At 44.1% G+C, this 14,719-nt stretch overlaps 1 protein-coding gene and 1 long non-coding RNA gene across 3 annotated transcripts in view; both read left to right on the top strand.

The window, feature by feature from the left end:
• Nucleotides 1–2,182, top strand: part of LOC139277996 (uncharacterized) — a 30,452-nt gene extending 28,270 nt beyond the window's left edge. For both annotated transcript variants that reach the window (XR_011596198.1, XR_011596197.1), the window contains one exon: nt 1,955–2,182. This is a non-coding gene — a long non-coding RNA (uncharacterized lncRNA). The remainder of the gene's footprint in view (nt 1–1,954) is intronic.
• Nucleotides 2,183–4,034: 1,852 nt separating this feature from the next.
• Nucleotides 4,035–14,719, top strand: part of tbc1d22a (TBC1 domain family, member 22a) — a 294,045-nt gene continuing 283,360 nt past the window's right edge. The window contains exon 1 of the mRNA XM_070896745.1: nt 4,035–4,261. Within this exon, the coding sequence (XP_070752846.1) occupies nt 4,200–4,261 (62 nt within the window). The 5' untranslated portion in view covers nt 4,035–4,199. The remainder of the gene's footprint in view (nt 4,262–14,719) is intronic.

The following is a 14,719-nucleotide window of genomic DNA, read 5'->3' as shown; positions in this document are numbered from 1 at the left end:
CATGAATGAACAATTTTTAGAGCAAAGTATGTAGAGGAGCAGTCTTGGTAAGGTATAGGATGTGAAGTTTGATGCTCAGTTCGAGGTCAAACATGATGCCAAGATTTACAATTTTCTGATTCTGATGCAAGTATTAGTATAGTATTAGGCAGTCCCTCGTGTCGAGGATAACCCGCTTTCACACCAAAAAGGGATGAGTTCACAGGTGTTTCAATGGGGGACCTGACATTCCAGGTCCCGAACAACATCCTGAAGGGTGGAAGATGCCTGTGCATGAATTCTTTTAACGTGGAGTGGCTGTTGCACACCAGCCACCACACGGGCTTGACAGAGCAAGGTCATGGTCCTGTAGCAAGGATTAACCAAGGCGACTGGAGACCAAGCTCTGCTGCACGGACCTAGTACACACACATACTCCTACTGGCCATAGATTGCAGTGTGGGCTGGCCCGTGCTGCACCTTCCCTGGGCCCACATCCCACTGTTGTTATACACTGCACCGCTCCTGGGCCTCTGCCTTGCTGCTGGGCTTGACTCCAACCTCGCCGTTCCTCGACTCTGACACCGCCGCTTCTGGACCACGACCCCACCGCTCATCAACTCCGACCTCGCTGCTCCCGGGCCACGACACGCCGCTCCTCGACTCCGCCCTCGCCGTGCCTCGACTCCGACCACGTCTCCAATCTCGCCGCTCCTCGACTCCTGACCTCGCCACTCCTGGGCCACGACCCCGCCGCTCCTCGATTCCGACCTCGCCGTGCCTCGACTCCGACCACGTCTCCAATCTCGCCACTCCTCGACTCCTCCGACACTGTTGCTCCTGGGCCATGACCCCGTCGCTCCTCGACTCAGACCTTGCCACTTCTCGACTCCAACCTTGCCTCTCCTGGGCCCTGAACTCTCGCCTCTCCTAGGCCCCGATCTTTCGCCGCTCCTCCGCTTCGACCTTTTGCCGCTCCTCCGCCCTGACCCCGCCGCTCCTGCTCGCGCCTCTCCTCCTGCACTTGGGTCCCAACCCCGCTGATGGACCTACCCACGCTCCAATCGGCGACCTGGATTTTGGTGACGTCAATCCAGTCGCCATCCTTGAATCTGTCGCCTTCCTGAAACGGCTCTCGCTGCTCTCTGAAGAGGTTAGCTCCAGCTCTATTTATAGCCCCGATTTGCCGGTGGTGTTCTCTTGCAGGTCACGGGGTGCTGCGCTGTCCTGGGCTGCTCCAGCTCTATAGTTCGACCTGCCAATGGTGTTCTCTCTCAGGTCGGAGAGAGGAGGGGGCTGATGCAAGTAGTGAGGCGGGAGATGATCATTGGCAAGATACCTGAACACTGAACCAAAAAGGAAAAAGAAAATTGAAACCAACCAATACTTCGACACAGGCAGATCCAGGTTGCACAAGTTTTATTACCATAACATTTACAACAAGATATATTGCATGACCACATGATAAAATATATAATCAATTACTTCTGTGTGTAAGTTCTGATACTCTTGAAAACTGTTTCACAGATTGACGGGGCTGTTCACAACATTAGAGAGGTGCACACATTGTGAACTGATGGGAGAGAAAGCAGATCCCATTATGACAAAAGCACACACGTGGAGAATCAGTTTCAGAGGGGGGAATGTGGATGATGGAGAGGTACAAAAATAAAATACTTGCATCCATAACACTTATTATATAAATGATCACAAATCAATCATTAAATATGTATTCTGTGGAAACACTACCAGGAGAGAGTTTAAAAAGGGAAATATCGAGAGAGGCCTCATTATGGCTGACATCAGTGCAGCATTAGTCTGATGAAAGGTCATAAACCTGAATCGTTGTCTCTGTTTCTCTCTCCACAGATGCTGCCTGACCTGCTGAGTATTTCCAGCATTTTTTGTTTTTATTTCAGATTTCCAGCATCCGCAGTATTTTGCTTTTGTATTAATCTGGCTCGTTTCTTTTCAGGTTGAAAACTGCAGATTACTTTTCTAAGACAACAGAGCGTTAGCTGACAACTACTATGTTGTCGCCAGATCTGGTTCAAGATATTTCCATAATTCATGTGCTTCGCAGTCAATACAAGGAATAAAGAACTGCATAAAATCTTCGCACCTGTGTTTTATCTGGTGAGAAGCCACAGACCCTGGAAATGATATGTAGAATGCTTTGTTTATAAAATTATTTTAAAAATAATATTGTTCTGTGTATATTTTTTTTAAAGTCAGCATATGATTTTTTTTTAATGTTCTTTTGCATGTCCATCTATTTCAGTATCTTTTGAATTGATAAGCCAAAGTAAAGGTGCAATGCCTATAGCACAGAACACTGTAAAGGCTGAAAAGAATAAAAGAGAAGTTACAAACTAAGGATTGAGTAAGGCCAAGTTTGGAGTTTAAAGTAATGAGAGACCGAGGAAGGCAAGACTCTCCACATTTTTGAGATGCTGTGTCATGAATCTTGATTTCAACACAGTGGATGTGGAAGGAACAGCAGGAGTATTAGGTTGAATATTGGGAGTTTATAAAGAACAAGAAAGTTAATAGTAGCACTGACCATGGGACTATTGATAAAATACCAGAAAGATTTGAAAGATTTGCAATAAAATCAGGATTATCTATTAAGCAACAAGCTTTTTCTTGTAATCTAACCAGGGAAGATAGATCCGCCTCCTCAGATATGGAAGCAATATTCAAACCTTGGATTAACTTGGGCTTCAGAAAAGTTAAAAGTAGGAGGATAAAGAAATGTTAGAAAAGAGAAGACCAAGCCTGTTGGAAGTAGTTTTTACAATGGAGATGTCGAGTTCCATTTGAGGCCACAAATAGTGATGTTGGAAAGATTTTCAAAAGAAAAAGAATTGAAGGAAGCAATTTTTTCACAACACCATGGAAGGGCATGAAGTAGCTGCATTACTTTAGCTATTATGTTGCGAGATGATTGGAAGTTGTGATCAGTGCAGGCATGCGATTTGGCAAGTCCAATCCTTCTTTTGATGTCTTTTTCGCAATGCTCATTCTCTGTCACTAACCCACCAAGATATACAAACTTTTCCACCCGTTCAACTGCATTCCCATCAACTGTAATGTGTACATCTTCTTGATTCTATGACTGTTGTCTTCTTTATGTTGACATTCATCCAAATGTTTTACTCTTCATTGGCTGTAAATCGCTTTGAGACATCCGGTGCTCATGAAAGGCGCTATATAAATCCAAGTCTTTTTTTATTCTTTTTCTCCATATACCTTATCAGTTATATCTGCAAATCTGTTTTAGATGCTATAAGGTCAATATAATCAGTAAATCTGATTTTTAGGATTATACTCTGATTTCTGAATAGTACCCTACATTTTTAATGAGTATGTCTAGTAAAAACACATTGTCAATAGTGCTTTCTAACTCAACCCCGAACCACCAACCTTTAATACTAACACTAGCCCTGAATCCTAAATCGTGCAGTGTCAACATTGTGACGCCGGGCTGGCTGAAATTTCAATAGTCATTATATCATTGATGATGGAGGCCGCCTACATTGTCACGAATCACTCTGTTTTATAAATATATCTCGTTACTTCGTGGCATATTTCGTATCAAACAGAAAATAAAAGGTTTATGCATACAGGTATTGAAAACTTTCAATGAATCCCCAACAAATTTGTCTACATTTTGCACCTTTAACTCTTGGTTGAGTTTCATCTCCATAAAAGTCTCCCCAAGTTGCAAGATCTACCAGGTTGCCTACCTTAAACCAGAACTGAGACGTTTAAATATACTGTAATTTTACATAATGTTTTCCTAATATTCTTTAACTTTTATGTGTATGAAATAAATGAAGACCTATTTCAAATGCACACCGACAGCAATGTGCTTTTAACAAGGTGCCAACTGGCAACTTTCCAGCATTTTAAAAATTGTACATTCTTCAAAATAAAACGAAACCGACGCCGTGACGCCATAGATCAGCCCATCCACTTTGTGACATCATCGGCCCTCGCAGGGAACATCGACACAACGCGGCGTCTGATTGGTGCGGCGGTTACCTCGGAAATTCAAGCCAATGGAAAGGAGGTTTCTTGGGAACGGCAACATGGCGCCCCTGTGCCAGTGACTGGGAGGTTGCTGTATGGTGAACTAAACGTTGCAGCTTGTGGTCGGGCCGAGCTGTGGTTTGTGTCCGACACCTGGTGAGAGCAGGCCCGCATTCAGCTGGAAAATGTCCAGTGACGGCGGGAAGAAGCAGTTCTGGAAGCGGAATGTTTCCAAGGTTCCAGGCAGGTTGGTGACGTGTTTACTTGGTGACCCCCCCTTGTTTATGTTGTCCGGGCCGAGCGAGAGGCGAGTGGTCGGGTCCAGCTCCCGGTGACGTGAGCACCGCGGCTGTGTGGGCTCCGGCGCTGGGGCACGGCTCAGGTCCTCCGTAACCGAAATGGGCCGACATCGGAGGGTAACGTCACTGTCAAAGTGGCTGAAGTTTCAACATTACCAACTTGTAACGTTGCTAAACTTTTAAATTCTCTTTTTTTAAGCTAAATTAATATTAAATTCGGTGGCAGTAAAGTGCTTCCTGTGCTGTATTTTCTATGACACTTTAAAACCGAAAGGCAACGTTAAGCTTACTGTCCACAGAATTTTAAGGAAGTATTTCAATTGTGAAAGTTGGAAAGCAGGAATCTGCAAACGGGGAACAAGTTAAGTTACTTGGATCCAGTTCTGGATGAGCAGAAATTTTCTCCAATTGAATATTGGGAAGACCAAAGCCATTGTTTTCGGTCCTCGCTACAAACTCAGTTCCCCAGCCACTGACTCCATCCCTCTCCCCAACTTCTCTGTCTGAGGCCGAACCACACTGTTCGCAACCTGAGTGTCATATTTGACCACATATCCGCAGTACAACTAAGACTACCTATTTCCACCTCCGTAACATTGCCTGTCTCTGTCCTTGCATCATCAGCTCATCTGCTGCTGAAGCCCTCATCCATGCATTTGTTATCTCTAGACTTGATTATTCCATCATCATAAGTGGTCCCTCGAACGAGGATGACTTGCTTCCACATGAGTTCACAGATGTTCAATGAAGGACATAAGAGAACATAAGGGACCCGATGGTCCCAGTCCTGAACTCAAGTTGAAGGAGTGGAAGATGCCTGTGCATTGATTTTTTTAACGTGCGGTGACTGTTGCACATCAGCCACCACACGGGCTTGACAGAGCTAGGCCTTTATCCAGTGGCGAGGGTTAACCAGGACAACTGAAGACCTGCTCTGCTGCACGGACCGAGTGCACACACATCGCAGTGTGGGCTGGCCTGTGCTGCCCCTGGGCCCTCGGCTCTTCTGGGCCCTGTCCCCTAATCTGTTGCACCTCCGTCATGATCTCTTGCCGCTCCTCTGTCACAAACCAGTGCAGCACTACTGAAGCACTAAGAGGATGTGGACATCAAAATTAGGAAAGCTTAAATTTTGAAAAATTTACGATATTCTGGGGAAATTCTCAATTTAGAATATGGAAAACAACTCTACTACAGGTATTTAAAAAAACTCTGGAGACTTTTCCTGTTCCTAAAATGTTTTGGTTTAAAATCCACGTTCACTTGTACATTTCCATGTGTGACCTCTCATACCATGCCCCTCTAGATCTCCCAAAATACTTGCTATGTTTTTCCTGCATGTATTAAACTTGACTGGTCTATAGATTTCAGGTTGACTATTCCAATGCACTCCTGGCTGGCCTCCTACATTCTACCCTACGTAAACTGGAAGTGATCCAAAATTCGGCTGCCCGTGTCCTAACTTGCTCCAAGTCCCGCTCACCCATCACCCCTGTGTTTGCTGACCTACATTGGCTCCCGGTTAAGCAATGCCTCAATTTCAAAATTCTCATCCTTGTTTTCAAATTCCTCCATGGCCTCCCCTCTCCCTATCCCTGTAATCTCCAGCCCCACAACCTCCCAAGATGTCTGTGCTCCTCTAATTCTGCCCTCTTGAGCATCCCTGATTATAATCGCTAAACCATTGGTGGCCATGCCTTTTGTTGCCTCGGCCCTAAGCTCTGGAATTCCCTGCCTAAACAGCTCCGCCTCTCTACCTCTCTACCTCTCTTTCCTACTTCAAGACGCTCCTTAAACCACCCCTTCCCCCCCACCCCCCCCCAGCTGTTTTACCAAGCTTTTGGTCGCCTGCCCTAATTTCTCCTTGTGCGGCTTAGTGTCAAATTTTTAATCTCATAATCCTGTGAAGTACCTTGGGATGTTTCACTATATTAAAGGCGCAATATAACTACAAGTTGGATGTTTAACTCTAATTGAGATGATGGGCGAAAGGCTTAATCAGACTCGGTTACGCATGTGCTAAAGTCAGTACTGTTGGGTAAATTGCAGTGAGTCTCCCGTTTGTGGCTATGGAACAATACACAATACAGTGCAATTGTAGTACTGTTTCTATATGTTAATACAGAGCTGTCCTATTTAAGCTTTTTGTTTTTGTGAGCTGCATAGGCGCATTCATGAAACTTTAGGAGCCACAGATATATTGGACTGGAATTTGTGGCCCAGATTACGGCAAACTGGCAGAGTTCGCTGTCATTCCGACTTTGAAACTGAAGGCAACTGTGGAATTTGGTACAGGCGCACATGGAAATCCTGAAGTTGCAGTCGATCATTAACTGCTGTGACACAGGCTGCGCTCTGCCCTCCCCAACCTCCCCCTCCCTCCATCCCTCCTTCCACAGAGCCATCATTCTGTGTAATATCTCAGATCAGAGAAACTGATGAAAACTTTGGCTCTTTCGCAGTAATTACACTGTTAAGTTCCCCACTTAAAGTTAGACACAAAGGGATTAGGTGCAACAGGGGTTTTAGCCACATGTTGACTGCGAAACAAAGATTAAGGGTCTGAAAAACTAATTTTAATTTTGTGCAGTGTGAAATTAATCAATTTTAACAAAAATTAAAAATTTTAAACTTTAAAAAAATTAGTCTTTATTTCAGCTTTGTCTTTTCCCCATGCGAGAGTCCCAATCTTTATTTTGCTCTCCAAATTTGAACTTCGAACAAATGTTAAAGAGCTTGCTCACTTCCTTGTTTGATGTCTGAGAATTCTGCCTTTTGATTGGCTGCTTGGACTGTTTGTTGACATCACAGCAACTTGCACAAGGGGAAGCAGATTGAATAACTTTCAAAAGTGAATTGGACATATACTTGAAAAGGAGAATTTGCAGGACTTGTTTATGTTTGCTGCTTTTTACTTCTCCCCTCTCTGCCTTTGTCTCCTGTCTTGTCTCTGCCTCACACATTTGTCATTTTATGTCTGGCATGCCTCTTGGCGTTATCTTTTTGTGTACGAGTGTCTCCTTGTTTCTGCTCTTCTATACTTTCAGCAGCTTCTGTCTTTCCATCTCTCTGACTTTTTTTTAACTATAACTTCTACTCTGCCTTTTTTTTTCATTACATTTATGTATGTCTCCGTATGTTTCATACTTTCTCTCTTTTTCACTCTTGCCGCAGAGACCCAGATTTATGGCTAAAAACGTCAGCTAGCTGCCGATCAATGTTCCCCCTAATTTATTTTTGGGTGCGTGGCCCCTTTAAGGGACTGCGCAGCCCATTCACAGTTTTGTGTATGCATGAAATTTAACATTGGAAAAGCCGATCCAGGCTACGCAGGACCGGCAGAGAGCTGCTCAGTCGCGCAGCTTAGAGGGAAGGTTGCTGCTGATACAATCCAGTCTTCTGGAATTGCAGGACTGGGGTATGTTGTCATATTTACTTCGGCAACCAGAGCCTCAATTGGAAGGGAGGAGGGAGCATGTGACTGCAGCCTCGGGCAGGGATTGAGACTTTGGGCTTTGGGATGCAGCTCTCGCTGTGTGCTACTTATTAGTGATGCTGCTGGTATTATTGGGCTGCATTTTTATGATGTAGGTTTGTTGCTTTCTTCTGTCTTACAAATATAATGCATTAGTTATTAGTGTCTTTGAGGGGCAAAATCCATGGGGCCCAAATTTCCCCAAGAGTTGCACCGTTTTTTTTTGGTGCAACTTGATTTTTCTGGTGTATCTTTTTAGTTGCAAATATGGCCATTTAATTTGCGCCAGTGTAAGTGAGTTAGTTAGGTTTTTTGTTACGTCAGTTTTTTTTTCAAAAGGGGACGTTCCCAGCCACTTACACCATTTATGCCAATTTGGGCAGAAAAAAGTTGTACTAAACTAACTTAGGGCAGTGTTATGTGTCCACTTTTGTCCACACAGAAAGACCTTACCTACAATTAAGGAATCGGCGCAAGTAACTACATTTAAAGCACCACCAAGCACCAAACAAAGCACAAAAAGTAATAAGCAATGAATTAACAAATAAAATAGAAGGAACCCTGCCCCAAAGCACCAAAATCAATCAGTAAATAACAAATAAAAAAAATACCTTAGGGAACGCAGCGGGCCGCCGTTGAGGGAGCCCATTCTGCCAGGGCTAGGGGTGGCGTGCTTTGGCCCTTCCCACATAACCTGCAGCGTGCGTTTGCAGAAACGGCCTGCTAGGAGCTACTGCACATGCGCACAGACTCTCGCGCGTATGTGCAGAGGTCCCGGCTCCGCCCCCAATCCATTGGACCACACTGCGCCACGATGGAGGAGAGGCTGGGGAGCGGCCAAATTACGGAGGTCTTTCTTTGGTTCGCTTGGAAGCGGGCAAAAGCGGCGCAGATCGAGTGGGGGTGCCAGAAAAAGAGGTTCGGGAAATTTGGGCCCATGATTTGGGGCAGATCTAAGGGACGCTGGGGGCTCTCTCAGGTGTGTTTGATTGCATGGCTTGAAATTAATATCTTACTCATGGTGATTAAAAAAGGCTGGATTGTCTTTATATTTAACATGTTTTTCATTAAAACCAGACCAAATGCTCCAGTTGGCACAGTGATCACTGAGACCTATTTTGGATGGAATTCAGCACTGGATTAATATGAATGCACGTTCACTAGACTTGCAACCTGAATACCTGCTACTTCATTTCCCATCCCCTCAACTCTCATTTCTTCCTCCTTCCATATTCTGATTCTGGCTACTGCTAATTGCGTTTGTCTCAGTCTTGTAGTGGTTGACAGTGGTAAAAATGATTAAAGTATTAATTCTATAGACACACATGTAGCACATGATGTAAATGAAAAATAACTAGATGTGACTGGATTAATGACATGTCGCACTGTCCCTACTCCCACTTCTGTGAGGAAAGTACTTGCTAATAAATGCAGTAATATATACCCAGAAAATTAGTTCTATAAACCATAGAAGAACCAGCACGTGTTTCCTGATCAGTAGTTTTTGTACTTCATCTGTTTTTTTGAGAGGAAGGATGAAGTCTTTGCTGCTGTACTTTCCTTTTCTGCCCCTCTTTTTTGATCCATTTATAATTAATTGACATCGTGTTTGTTCCCTTCCAGTATGTTGGTAAATGGAGTCGATGCTATCTCTACCCAGCATACTATTGCAATGCATTTTTTGCCTTTGTTTTAACAAACTGGATTTTAACTTTAGGTATAATTGGAGCTGTGACTTTCTAATCACCTCATTGCACATTCCTCCATTTACAAGCTGGTGAAATTAAAATCCACTTTATCATACTGTGATTACACTTTTGAACACAGCCTATTCCCTAAATTTAATTTTTTTTTTTTCTTTGTTTAGCTTCCACTGCATCTCAATGTTCTTTGAGCAAAAAAATGTATATAACTTGTTTCCAGCCCTAAATGAATTCTGCTGGATAGCTTATTACTGTACTAGCGGGAATACACTTAATTTCTTCCCTGTAATTGCATATTCACATGAGATCCAAAAAACAGCAATTAGTTTGTGTACTACTACTTTGTGCAGTGGTGTTTTGGTAGAGAATGATGCTGCACTCAGCTGGTTTAAACCCAGAATCAGGAATACGAACAGGAAACCCTAACTAAGACTGAGCCTCCACAATGTTATGCAATGGAAGAAAACATTGATGTTCGTTGTTCAATATCACTAAGATTAAACTATTGACCCAACTCTAAAGCTTCATGTATTGTTATCCCAAGAAAAATTATGGTAAAATCCTTACTCTCTTCCCCCATTGTCCCTACATTTTCTTCCTTTAGCATTCCTGTTTTGAAGGTGCAACGTTTCTGGGTACATTTTTGTGAGTGTCCGTAGACTCTAGTGCCTCACTGCTGCCATTCTTCACACAAGTTTGAACATTAAGTAATAGTTGACTATGATGTGGAGGGGCTAACCTGATATGTGTGCACTCAATAAGGGGTCACTGACTAATAATTTCTTCCTTTGTTCTGGGCAATGAAACCAAATGTGGTGCTTCCACTGCTCCTCAATAAAGTCAACTAACTCAGTACAGACAAGCAATTGGATATGGGCCACCCTGGACTCTGGCGCAGAAATACACCATACAGTGCACTTACATACTTGACTTTTACAGTTCAAGTTTAGTGCTTGTTAATTGTGCCCACAACTAAATTAAAAAAAAAAAACTTTTTTCCCCCTCCCATCCTTGTCTGAATTTTGAAATGTACATCTATTTTTGACACTCAGGTCGAAAAATCAGTTCTTGCAGCAGCGGAACATTCCTTCCATGGAAAATAACCTGCAAATAGTTTGCATGAACTGTAATGATGCTCACCAATGTTCATGCAGAGATTTGATCGTAGGTTTGCAAATCTGTCCATCTCTTGGTCTCTGTTGCCTCAGCATATGATTGTTTGCAGAGTCTGTCTTGCACATCGTTTTGACTAAAGTAGGTTTACAAACATTAGTTGGGACATCAAAGTCCTCACACTTAAAAGCTTCATATTGATATCATTATAAAGGTTTGGTTTTTAATTGTTTCAAAGAAATTGTAATTCCTTGGGAATGCTATTTTTGAATTGGATTGGGTTGGGCATTGCAAAGAAGGTGGTGCAGTTAACATCCAAAGAGAATTGTGGCAAATGGGGGAAAAACTGCAAATTTCAATGTTGGAGGAAAGAGTGTGTCTGCGTTTTAAGTTTGCTGGTGTTAACGTCATTCTAATGTAATCTCCTCCAATCCCATTTCTATGCCCTTTCATTAAAATCATCTAATTTCCTCTTAAAAGTATTATAGACTTATATTTGTCGCCACTTTTAGTAATACATTCCGTGTCCTGTTATTACTTTGCATGAAAATCCTTCTAAGCTCCTCTTTTACACTTCTTCTGCTCATGTTGCCTTTATGTCCCCTTGTTCCCTGGTGCATGATTTCGAACTCTTTTTATAACTTAAAGCATTAATGCACCGTTAACCTTATCTACTCCATTTAATCTCTCTCTCTCTTTAAAATCTTTCGTAAGTACATTGTGTATTATCTCTAGTATCATCCAAATCCGTACACGCCTTTCAAACAAATCCTCCCCTGCCTGGCCGATTTATTGAATGAAGTTAACTTTTTGGGCACTATCTGCTTTGAATAAGAATTAATTTTGGGGTCATATGGAATCTGCCTGCAGCTTTCCTGTTGCTGCTTTAGTATTCTGGGTGTAAGGAAATATATTAAATTTGGCAGGTTTGTGACCGTTTATTGCCATGGCGAAGCTGAAAAAGTAATTTTTTGGGACGCTAAACGAGTTGCAAAAAATTTAGCGCCCGGAATATTCAGCAGCGGTTTTGTGACGGCGCTCAAAATTATCGCCCGCCTGTTTTTTTTTGCCGTTTTTATAACGCCAATCGGTGTGCAACGTTGTGCTATCACCAGGGACGGAAAATTTGACGCCATCTCCATTTTTACCGCCCGCCCAAAAACACGCCCAGAAAAAATCAAGTCTTACCAGGTCGGACCCATATGGCATCATCTTGAAAAACGGAGCAGAAGTTCAGTGCATAAAAGGATTTGGAGGGAAGGCTGCGTTTTACACACTGAGCTTTGTGAGTTTATCGTTCGTTTTTAAGGACATTTAAAAGAATGGGGGCTATAATATCTCTGCCATTATTCCTGGCTGCTTTTTCTATGCAGCATCGAGCTGGGAGGAAGGCTTATTCAAGAGCATTTTGAGCATAATCAAAGAGCTCGCAGACGTATGGGGTGGAGGCCTTACCCTCCCCACGAGTTTACAGGGAACAGCACTCATACCTGCAACTGTCTGAGGCACGGTGCGTTTGAAGGCCACGCTTCCAAAAAGAGGTGGTCACAGAAATATGCCAGCTCATAAAGGCAGACTTGCAGCCTACCAGTGGCAACAGGACTGCACTGCCCATCGAGGTGAAGATGACTGCGGCACTTGCCTTCTATGCCTCTGGTTCATTTCAGGCATCAGCAGGAGACATGCGCTGCATCTAGCAGTTCGCTGCATTCGCCAGGTGACTATTGCACTACGCACGCAGGATGGACTTTATAAAGTTTCTAATGACCAAGGAGGCACACAATGAGAGGGCTACAGGTTTTGCACGAATTGCTGGCTACCCCAAGGTTCAGGCTGCCATTAACTGTATGCACATTGCCCTGCAAGCTCCTTTAGAAGATCCAGAGGTTTACCAAAAGGGATTCCACTCTGGAATGTATAGATCGTCTGCGACCATAGTCAGCGCATCATGGCAGTCAGTGCCCAATTTCCAGGAAGCATCCGTGATGCTTTCATCTTGCGTGAGAGCAGTGTTTCATACCTGATTGAGCGTCAGCCACAAGGCCAGAGCTGGATGCTGGGGGACAAACGCTACGGCTTTGCCACCTGGCTCATGACCCCCATTTTGAACCCTCAGACACCAGCGACAAACTGCGCCAAGCCCATGGATAGTGCTGCGATGCTTGCGGGAAAATCACACAAGACCTCCAGGCCCTGTCGGCTGAGCTGGATGCTCTCCCTGGACAGTCCCACCATGTCCAGGTGTGCGTCTGCCTGTCTGTCAGCAGACTGGCTTTGCCGATTCACTCTCTGGAGAGACTGCATATGGGATTCAACCCTGGTCGTGCGTTGCTGCACGCCACTTGGATCTGCGGCCTCAGATTGGCCAAAGCCCGAGAATGTTTCTTCCTTGTCAGAGCTACTGGCCGCAGCTAAAAGAGGTGTCAATTGCATCGCCGCCCCCTCCCACCCGCAGGAATAGCTTCATCAGTTTCCTCCTCCTGTGGAGTTTCTTAGTTCTCGGTGTCTTCGGCGTCCCCCTCCTCCACATGATGGGCTGAGGTGGAAGCTTCCATTGGCGAATGTGGCTTCTCCTCGTCTGGAAATAGAAAACAACAGACGAGTGGTTAGCAACAGGGGAGGGGACAGGGTGACATGATGTAGGTCTCATATAGAGGCTCATTTGAAGGACCACTGGCCGCTACTCCATTATATGTAGCCCACAGACACTGCATTGCCCCAACCCTTGCCCACAGACACTGCATAACATTGCCCCAACCCAGCCCGGGGATTTTGCAGGACTTGCCCTCCGTTTCGAGCAGGGGATCAGCAGCCCCATGCATAGTTGACCTCCATGAGACACCGATCAGAGCTGCCACTCTCTCCTCGAGGTCCATTAATGGCAGTATCTGGGGTGGACCACTGTCTGTGCGCCACTGTTCCTGGCTTTTGTGGGACATATTTCCCTGCAAAGTTGACAATTGGAATGCTTACCAGAGGGCCCTTCTGCTCTTGTGGCACACACAGATAGCCACCAAAGCACTTATACAATACTGTGTCCATTTAATACAGTCCTTTGTTTAATGGCCCTGGTAGTTGCACGTGGTTCATGAGGAAGACATTGAAGTGCAGAAACATCTTTTAAGATGTCAAAAAGCAGTTTTAATAATGTGTAACGATCACTCATGGCAAATAAGGTGCAACACTAAGTCTACCTCTACCAACATGTGTCTGATTTACAATTTAAGTATTGGAGTGTATGAATAAAAATATTACTTATTTTGATGACCCTGCAATGCTCATTGAACCTTTTCTGACACTGCTTATGGTCGGTCTCTCTTGATATCGTCCACTGAGGAAACCTCCTTGGCCACACTGGTCCACACACGCTTTAGCACCACTGGGAGGGGTTTACTGGCACCCCTCCTATTGAAATAGGAGCAGGAGGAGGTCAACTGGCTCCCCGAGCCTGCTCCGCCATTTAATAAGATCATGGCTGATCAGATCATGAAATCAGCTCCACTTCCCTGCCCGCTGCCCAAACCCATTTATTCCCTTATCGCTTAAAAATCTATCTCTGCCTTAAATATATTCAATGACCCAGCCTCCACAGCTCTCTGGGGTAGAGAATTCTGCAGATTTACAACAGTCTGAGAGAAGCATGGGCGACTGCTTATTCTGAAACTATATCCCCTAGTTTTAGTTTCCCCTATGAGTGGAAATATCCTCTCTGCATCTACCTTGTCGAGCCCCTCTTATGTTTCAATAAGATCACCTCTCATTCTTCTGAACTCAATATGTATCAGCCCAACCTACTCAACCTATCTTCATAAGTCAACCCCCTCATCTCCGGAATCAACCTAGTGAACCTTCTCTGAACTGCCTCCAATGCAAGTATATCCTTTCTTAAATACGGAGACCAAAACTGTATGCAGTACTCTTGGTGTGGCCTCACCAATACCCTGTACAGTTGTAGCAGGACTTCTCTGCTTTTATACTCCATCCCCCTTGCAATAAAGGCCAACATTCCATTTGCCTTCCTGATTACTTGCTGTACCTGCATACTAGCTTTTTTTATTTTTTCCGCCAAAGTGGATAGAAACATAGAAACATAGAAAATAGGTGCAGGAGTAGGC

Source organism: Pristiophorus japonicus, chromosome 13 (assembly GCF_044704955.1).
Source record: "Pristiophorus japonicus isolate sPriJap1 chromosome 13, sPriJap1.hap1, whole genome shotgun sequence".
NCBI classification, from domain to species: Eukaryota; Metazoa; Chordata; class Chondrichthyes; family Pristiophoridae; genus Pristiophorus; species Pristiophorus japonicus.
This window is presented reverse-complemented; position numbering and strand designations above follow the sequence as displayed.